This window comes from Liolophura sinensis, chromosome 1 (genome assembly GCF_032854445.1).
Source record: "Liolophura sinensis isolate JHLJ2023 chromosome 1, CUHK_Ljap_v2, whole genome shotgun sequence".
In the NCBI taxonomy this organism is placed as follows: Eukaryota; Metazoa; Mollusca; class Polyplacophora; order Chitonida; family Chitonidae; genus Liolophura; species Liolophura sinensis.
The window spans coordinates 73,378,344-73,388,398 of NC_088295.1; the positions used below are offsets into that span (position 1 = coordinate 73,378,344).

Here is a 10,055-nt window from a genome sequence, read left to right on the forward strand (position 1 = left end):
ACTTTGTGCTGTGTCATTTATCACGGTGTACTGTGTCATTTATCACACTGTGCTGTGTCATGTATCACTTCATGCTGTGTCATGTATCACTTTGTTCTGTGTCATGTACCACACAGTGCTGTATCATGTAACACTTTGTGCTGTGTCATGTATCATTGTGTGCTGTGCCATGTATCATTGTGTACCATGTGTCACTGTGTGCTGTATCATGTAACACTTTGTGCTTTGTCATGTATCACTGTGTGCTGTGCCATGTATCACTGTGTGCTTTGCCATATATCACTGTGTGCTGTGCCATGTAACACTGTGTGCTGTGCCTTGTAACACTGTGTACTGTGCCATGTAACACTGTGTGCTCTGCCATTTATCACTGTGTGCTGTGTCATGTCACAATCTGTGCTGTGTCATGTATCATTTTGTCCTGTGTCATGTATCACTTTGTGCTGTGTCATTTATCACTCTGTACTGTGCCATGTATCACACTGTGCTTTGCCATGTATCACTGTGTGCTGTGTCATGTATCACACTGTGCTTTGCCATGTATCACTGTGTGCTGTCATGTATCACACTGTGCTTTGCCATGTATCACTTCGTGCTGTTTTGTATCACTGTGTGTTGTGCCATGTAACACTGTGTACTGTGTCATGTCTCACTCTGTGTTGTGTCATGTATCACTCTGTGCTGTGTCATGCATCACTTTGTCCTGTGCCATGTATCACTTTGTGCTGTGTCATGTATCACTGTGTACTGTGCCATGTAACACTGTGTGCTGTGTCATCTATCATTGTGTTTTGTACCATGTAACACTGTGTGCTGTGCCATGTATCACTTTGTGCTTTGTCATGTATCACTGTGTGCTGTGCCATGTAACACTGTGTGCTTTGCCATGTAACACTGTGTGCTGTGTGAAACACTGTGTGCTGTGCCATGTATCACTCTGTCCTGCATCATGTATCATTCTGTGCTATGTCATGTATCACTGTGTACTGTGTCATGTATCACTGTGTGCTGTGTCATGTATCACGGTGTGATGTGCCTAGTAACATGATGTGTTGTACAGTGTATCACTGTGTTCTGTGTCATGTGTGTTGTCATGTATCACTGTGTGTTTCATCATACATGACTGTGCTAGTCATGTATCACTGTGGGCTGTATCATCCATCATCATGTGCTGTGCCATGTATCATGGTGTGCTGTGTCATTTATCACTGTGTGTTTTGTCAAGTATCATTGTGTTTTGTCAAGTATTACTGTCTGCTGTGTCATGTATCACGGTGTGTTTTGTCAAGTATCACTGTGTGTTTTGTCAAGTATTTCTGTGTGTTTTGTCATGCATCACTGTGTGTTTTGTCAAGTATTACTGTGTGTTTTGTCAAGTATTACTGTGTGCTGTGTCATGCATCACTGTGTGTTTTGTCAAGTATCACTGTGTGTTTTGTCAAGTATTACTGTGTGTTTTGTCAAGTAATACTGTGTGCTGTGTCATGTATCACTGTGTGTTTTGTCAAGTATCACTGTGTGTTTTGTCAAGTATTACTGTGTGTTTTGTCATGCATCACTGTGTGTTTTGTCAAGTATCACTGTGTGTTTTGTCAAGTATTACTGTGTGCTGTGTCATGCATCACTGTGTGTTTTGTCAAGTATCACTGTGTGTTTTGTCAAGTATTACTGTGTGTTTTGTCATGCATCACTGTGTGTTTTGTCAAGTATCACTGTGTGTTTTGTCAAGTATTACTGTGTGTTTTGTCAAGTATTACTGTGTGCTGTGTCATGTATCACTGTGTGTTTTGTCAAGTATTACTGTGTGTTTTGTCAAGTATTACTGTGTGTTTTGTCATGCATCACTGTGTGTATAGGCTATATGTATTACATCGTTTATGAGCTGCTCCTGATGCTGCACTGTTTGCAGTTGGTCAGGCTGCAGCAACACAATTACAGGAGGAGAAAAGCATAGCACTGCACATCAGATAAATAAATGGACCAGTTCAATATTTTCTCATTGTAGGTCTTTCTGAGATGCTTTCTTATGTTGTGGTTGCATTCACCAGCATGATTGTAGCCTATGCCTTCCTCTCCGGAGGGTTTACTTTTGGACAAACAAAGACCAACTTTGAGGAAGAAGCCATCACACACTCGTCACATAAGAATGAGCCAACCATGGTAAGTAACTGAAAATTCACTGACTTCTTTCTGTCCCCAGCACTGGGGCCACTTTCACAAAGTGTTGTGGGGCAGGGACCACTTTCACAAAGATGTCAGAAAGTATGATATCGCATACAGGACTATGGTAGGCTAATAGCAACAGATGAAATGTTGTAGGACAAATGTACAATGAAAAAAAGAAAATGAAAAAATGTTGTACGCCACTTTGTGAAAGTGGCCCCTGGTCAATGTTATTATACTATTCTCTCTGTCTAAACTTCTTTTACACTCTTCCTAATTATTCTAAGCTCCCGTTACACTCCTTTTTTGGGGGGAAACATGTTTCTCCTCCAGAAATCACTTTCTTCTGAACACATGCACTGATGAACAGGTAATGCGTTTAATCACCACTGTGAAGACCTTAAAGAATAAGTGTTTATGGATTTATTTGATTGGTGTTTTGTGCCGTAATCAAGAATATTTCACTTATGCAACAGCGAATGAAACGCACAACCATCCGCAGGTTGCTGACAGACCTTCCCACGTATGGCCAGAAAGGAAGTTAAAGGATAAGTGAAAAAGAATTCTAAAATGAAGATTATGGCTATAGGAAAATGAAGAAAGTTATGGCAAAAAAAACCTTTGTACTTGAAAAGGTTACATTGTATGACATTAGTAACATTTTCACCAATTCAGTGGAATAAAAACAGATGACATAATGAAACGAAGCATTCTTCTGTAGAAACATTTGTTTTGTATTTTTTGTTATATGCATGTACATGCAGTAATAACAAAAAGTAACAGTGTTTCTAACTTTAGAGGGGAAAAAAGTTCAAGACTTGGAATTAACATTTTCAGGGATATGCAAGGCCATGTATGACATTGCTTTGTGTTGTAGTCTGCTTTCCTGTACAAGACTTGGAATTAACATTTTCAGGGGTATGCAAGGGCATGTATGACATTGCTTTGTGTTGTAGTCTGCTTTCCTGTACAAGACTTGGAATTAACATTTTCAGGGGTATGCAAGGGCATGTATGACATTGCTTTGTGTTGTAGTCTGCTTTGCTGTGTTATTTAAACCTACATGTATATTTGTTTATGTTTTTTTTATTTTTTGTGGGTTTTTTTTTTAGGCGGGTGCTTATGTGCAACACAGTGACTTCGAGGCCTCTCCCAATGCAGTCATTGTGAGTTGAAGTCCAGGTCAGGCTGAATTGATTTTTGGTTGTATTACTTAAGTGAGAATTTCTGAGATCAGCCTGGTTGTGGGTTTCCTCAGTTTGGTTTCCTGTTATGCCCAGTTTCTGCCCACCATAATGTTGTTGGTGGAATATTCTTGAATACAACATAAAACTCCATTAAAATAAATAAATATTTATTCTTTATTGTTATTCATTTTGTTTATGTATTTTTATTGAACTTTACTTTCTTTTTATTTATTTGAACATATTGGTTTTTGAGGATATTCTTGGGAATATTTCACTCTCATGTGAAAAATGGCATTTATGTTAATGTGTAAAAGAAACCTGGTATACTTTTAGAAGGAAACTGATGATCTCCTCCAGCACTTTTGACACGTCTGTTTCCCGTATGTACCATTAGTGTAGTACACCCATGCACTTTTTTTCAGCCAGAGGAGCTAGCCACCCTTACTGGAGAGGTACCTTTAGTTCAACAAGAGATTGATGATGAAGCCCTCTGTCCAGCTGTGTGTAGCCTCGGCTTCTCAGAATCTGCCATTTCCACCTTCGGGCCCCTGACCCAGGCCATATGCCCTGAGGGTATGACTGTACACACTTATGTGGTGCATAGCACCGTTGATCTAGCTGACGCCCCAAAAGATGCCCTGGCTCTGGTGTTTGTAGACTTCAATGAGAGGAACGTGATCCTAGAGCAGCCGGGGCTATTACAAGGAGAGCTGAAGACAAAAACAGTTCAGCACCTGCTTCAAACTGGAGGTAAAGTATATGTTCTGTAGGCCTATCTACACATACTGTATTTCACCTAAAGTTTGACCTTTCAGAAGTATATAAAGGCCTTAAAATGACACTTTTTTGCCTATTCTTAAGTTTCTCTGGTAAGAAATGAATCAGACTTGACAAATCAAACTTCACCCTATTAGTTGGTTGAATCAATCAAAAATCAAGCATTTGAAATGCGTTAAAAATGGAAAAAAGCTTAACTTTAGGTAAAATATATACTAGTAACTCTGTAGTGTCAGGAAATCTTTTACAAATATCACACAGTATAATTTTTTATTGAACCTATACTTGATTACCTATTTTTCATGTTAAACGTGTTGACATAAATACCAGGTAATAAAGATAAGGTGGGACGGGGAATTTGAGATTTCCTCACTCTACCAGCTGGTGTCACCATGGTGACAAGCAGCGGCCATTTGCAGAGTCTAACATCTGTTAAGAACCACTTTTCTTCAAGCTTACATGCATCCGTATATCTATCATGTGGGAATGTTTGTCAGCATAGCTTGCTCAAAATCAGTGATTTAACTACGGTACTTTGGTTTCCTCCACTTGAATAGCTGATTAAGTTAAGAATCAAATAATTAATAAATAAATACATAAAGAGAATACATGTATTTCACAGTCAGTTTAATACAGGTATTTCACAATCAGTTCGAATATCATTATAAAATGGGTGAAAATGATAGCCCATGCACTTGATGCTTGGAAGTTTTCTTTTCCAAAACTGACTGAATGTGGCCCTCATTAAATCAAATATTTTTGATTACAAACACCAGTCAAGATAATATTGGTTATGCTGTTACTTAGTGACAAGATACAGAAATATACAGTGTTAGTAACCCTCATATTGGGCTAGGCATCAATATAATTGAGTAACCACGAAACGAATTTATCCTCTAAAAACCCAGCTATTCAGAAAAGAAGCTTCCTGCATAGGCGAAACATTGTTTTCACAACCAAACAAAGGGAGATAACCTAGTTAGCAGAGACATTATGACCTATAACATCAGCTTGCAGGATACTGTTGTTATCCAGTGAAATCCAGAGTATTTTGTCTGATACCGGATAAATAATTTTATGTGCTCTGTTTGCAGCTGATGTATTTGTGATCTATACTGGGGACAACGAGTCAGAAAACTTACCCGAAGGAGCCCTGTACAACACCAGCCTCTCCTCTGTCCATAAACACTCATTACTGAAGCCTCTACAGAAAAGACAACGTGTTTTGTCCATACTCACAGCCTTCAATGAGGCACAGGAACTGGTCTTGTCTAAGGCTATAAACAAATTGTGCCAGTCTTAATTCTGTGTTTTAAACTGTTGTTGATCATAATATGTAACATGTGTGGTGGAAAGTAGTTCATTATACGAACAGTTATTCGTGATGAAGTTGATAATTACTATAATAGCCTGTGTGCATTTCTAACTGAACATATATTATACCCTGTTTGGAGTAAAATGATACTTTATATGTGTGAATAATGATAACTAATAATGATATGTGTGCAACGGTGATTTTACTGTATGTTTGTGACAAGGACGCACTGTATATGTATGTTTGTAACAGTGATACACTGTATGTTTGTAACAATGATATACTGTCTGTTTGTGACGATGATGCACTGTATATGTATGTGTGTAACAGTGATACACTGTATGTTTGGAATGATGATATACTGTATTTTTGTAACGGTGATACACTGTGTAGAACAGTGATACACTGTCTGTTTAGAACAGTGATACACCGTCTGTGTAGAACAGTGATACACTGTCTGTTTAGAACAGTGATACACCGTCTGTGTATAACGGTGATACACTCTATGTTTGTAATGGTGATAAATTCTATGTTTGTAATGGTGATACACTGTAGGCCTACGTGTATATGTGCAATCAACTGTAAACAAGCATTCTGTTTTTGAATATAGATGTTTGGGTGATGGTCAGGCATTTTACCAGTATGCTTATGATGGTGACTGTGGTATGTTGTATAAATTTGTATGATGAAGGGTGATATGCATTCCTTTTATGCATGGAGGAATGCGATAATGATCATTCACTGCACAATGTGGGAAAGAGGTGATACCCGATATGTTTGGAGAAATGCGATAATGATGGTACAGTGTTTATGTGGAAAAAAGGTGATACCTGATATGTTTGAAGAAATGCGATAATGATGGTACAGTGTTTATGTTGAATAAGGTGATAACTGGTATGGTGATAATGGTGGTGATACACTATATCTGTGAATGATGGTGATACATTGTATGTGTGAATGATGGTGATACACTATATGTTTGAATGATGGTGATACACTATATGTGTGAATGATGGTGATACACTATATGTATAAATGATGATGATACACTATATGTGTGAATACTGGTTATACACTGTATGTCTGAATGATGGTGACACACTGTACACGTCACTGAAGATTGTACACTGTGTGAATAGTGGTGATATACTGTATGTCTGAATGATGGTAATACACTGTGTATGTGCAGGGTGGTGATACACTGTGTATGCACAGGGTGGTGATACACCATATGTGTGAATGATGGGGATACACTTTACAAGTCAGTGGGAATGGTACACTGTGTGAATACTGGTGATAAACTGTGTGAATAGTGGTGATACACTATTTTAGTGCCTTATTTAAGTTGATTTAACTGTTGATTAAACTGGAATCACCAACTAAAAATGTTCAAAAAAAATGTTGTATAAACTGCATGCGATTTCTTGGATTCCATTCATGAATGTTTCCTAAATTAAGACAAAATGTAACTTTTATATGCTGTATATACATGTACATACTGCATCATCTAACGCATCACTATGCAAATTGTGGAAGTGTCTCATACTTCTTCATTTTTCAGTTTTGTGTCATAAAATGTTGTTTTCTGTGAAGTTAATGTTTCCTTTCAAATAATAAGCACAACATAAATCTGTAAATCTCCAGCTTCCAAACAAACTTATATTGATTGCCTCTGTCAACTGAACACTCTCGTAGGCCAGCATATACACATGATCAGAACATTTGAGATGTACATTAGTTCATTCATCCACTGATTTTCCTGAAATATGCCACTTGTAAAAACTAGTTATGTGCTGCTCATGATCTATGGTATGGTGCATTTAACAATAAAAAAACAATAAATTTTGTGTCTTTATAGACAATTAGCAAACCTTCCCATCTGGGTGCAAAACTCTGTGGGTAGAGCGTTGAGGTTATCGATACTCTAAATTGTTCATTCAAGTCCCAGCTTAAGCCAGTATTATGTCTTTATTTATCAGTATAGGAAATAATATTCTTTCAAAACCTCATATTTCTGCTCATCTAACTATTTAGTATCGTCCTTCTATTCAGTCTCGAGAATTATGTTTGCATTAAACCATTTTTGAGAGGAGTGCAGGACTTGGCTATATATGCCCAGATGTCTAAGTAGTGTGTCCTGGCATGAACACTTGTTTGTACTGGTTTCAGATTAGTGTGTATTAAATGCTGTTTTCAGTACTTGCCACATTGATATTCATACATATGTAAATACACGTACCAGTGTTGACAAATTGATGACTTAAATATTTCTGAACTTGTAGGATCTGACAAATCCATTTTTAGTGCGATAGGTGTGTACATGTACCCTACACACCTCTGTGCTGTGCAGCGTATGTTGGCGTGTGGAAATGAATAATTTACTGTATCAAAGCTGAAACTAGGGTCATTTTCATATATACATGTATTATAAAGCTCAGTCATTATATTTTTTGTCGCCATCATCAGATTGTTTTCTTGTAGTAGACTGGTCCAGATACTGACATACTCTAAATTACTAAAATTTCAGCTATGATTCATTTTTCCAGATTCTAGGAGAATTCTAGTGAATTTAGAAAGGTGCTTTTACAGGTGTTTGGAAGATAAGGTGATGGGGAAAATGTAAATTTTAGCACCAGAAGTAATACCTTATGATATTTGCCTCTAAAAATGCTCTTTTGTTGTCACATTTTTAGGTCATTTGGGGTATTCTTTGTACAGCCTCAGTTGAATGCAATCTAACTTAGGGTCCAAGGGAAAGGCAAAGATGGAAAGGGAAAAATGAGCTCTTGAAAGAGAGGACAACAAATAATATAACCTTATCTTAGACCCAAAAGGCAACAGCCATTTTGTTCAGACATGCTTTGTAATGACATACATGTAAATGAACTTTTAATCAGTAATTATGCCATGTTTGCAGAAAGCAGAAACATGATATCGCATCATGCCTAGACCACTCACATGGCTCAGAAGCAAAACAAGTGCATTCCTATCCACGCTCTCTAAATGTCTCTATGCTACACTCGTTTCCACGACCCAATATGTCCCTATTGTACACTCACCAGTCCCCATGCTACCCTTTATGTCTCCATGCTACCCTCAATGTTCCAACCACTGAATGCTACATGCACCTACGTTCTCATGCTACACTCGTTTCCACATGACCCACAATTTCCCTATTGTACTCTCACCAATCCCCATGCTACCCTTTGCGTCTCCATGCTACCCTTTGCGTCTCCATGCTACTCTTTAGGTCTCCAAGATACCCTTTATATCTCCATGCTACCCTTTATTCTCCATGCTATCCTTTTTGTCTCCATGCTACCCACGTCACCCAGACTGCACGTCAATGTCCCCACCTTAACACCAATATCCCTAACTGCATGTCACAAAAAATACATCCCCACAATACCCTCAATGTCCTCGCGCTAGCCTCACCGCTCCCATGCTACCCTCACCAATCCCCATCCTACCTTAAACATCTCCATGTCACCATGCTACCCACACCTAAACATCAAAGTCCCTACCTCACTAACTGCATGTCACCCAGTACATCCCCACAATACCCTCAAAGTCCCTCATCTATCATCAATGCCCCATGTTACCTCCCCATGATACATGAACGTCTTCACCATATATACCAACTCCTCCACGGTGGACTCAACATCCCTGCAGATCTCTAAACATGAAGAACATGGAGAGACCGAGGCCAGCTCATGGGGAAGTGAACAGAACACGGTGTACTACCAGCAAAAATTAAACTGGCTAAAAGCCTATAAGTATATGGACTGGCATCAGGTATATATATATATATATATATATATATATATATATATATATTTGTATTACATAGCAAAATGGTAATGTATGTGGTTTCAAGAATATTTATTTCACATCCAATATAGTACAATATATACCATCAATGGTGCCATGTATGATCCAGTTTGCCACAGCAAGCATCAAAAATATATTATACTTTATTGTACATTAAATAATAACAAAAACAATATGTCTAAAATAAACAAAACAAATTAATGCACAAATACTTCCGACAGGTGTTTTTGTATATATGCTATTTAGATAGTATTATAAGTGGGAACAAGGGGAAATTCTTACACGAAAAGGACATGTGAGATCAGGAAACTTGTTTCATCAAAGAGCAATTTAATACAGCTGATGTAAACAACAGTACAGATTAAAAGAACGATGAAAATAATGCAACTTTTGTTTGATGCATCCAAATATTTAGGGCTGACGCAGTATTATAAGATACCTATATCCATGAGAATCATGTTATTATGGAATGGAAGCAAGCATCAAATAGAATACTGTAATTCATCCAAAATTTGCTGTGTAACAGTGCATTTTCAGACACACATAAAGGCCTTACAAGATACTACTGATGCCAGCACTTGAGTTTTTCTGATAATAAATTAATCTAACTCATAAAAAACTATAAAGTGGATGAATCTATCAGAATCGAGCAAGATGGGTCACTTACAAAGCTAAACTTGGGGTGTAATACAATAAAGCAGAACTCAGGAGTAAATTAGAGGATAGCTGCTACCATAAATCCTAATAACAATAATATTCATTTCAAAATCATCTAACATCAG

At 37.7% G+C, this 10,055-nt stretch overlaps 1 protein-coding gene across 2 annotated transcripts in view; it reads left to right on the plus strand.

Moving 5' to 3' along the window:
- Positions 1 to 9,222, plus strand: part of LOC135461361 (myosin-4-like) — a 21,253-nt gene extending 12,031 nt beyond the window's left edge. Inside the window, exons 4-7 of one of the 2 annotated variants that reach the window (XM_064738403.1) lie at positions 2,006 to 2,160; positions 3,276 to 3,329; positions 3,773 to 4,100; positions 5,222 to 9,222. In XM_064738403.1, the coding sequence (XP_064594473.1) occupies positions 2,006 to 2,160; positions 3,276 to 3,329; positions 3,773 to 4,100; positions 5,222 to 5,430 (746 nt within the window). In that variant the 3' untranslated portion in view covers positions 5,431 to 9,222. The remainder of the gene's footprint in view (positions 1 to 2,005; positions 2,161 to 3,275; positions 3,330 to 3,772; positions 4,101 to 5,221) is intronic. The other variant, XM_064738404.1, reaches the window with a different exon arrangement.
- Positions 9,223 to 10,055: the final 833 nt, after the last annotated feature.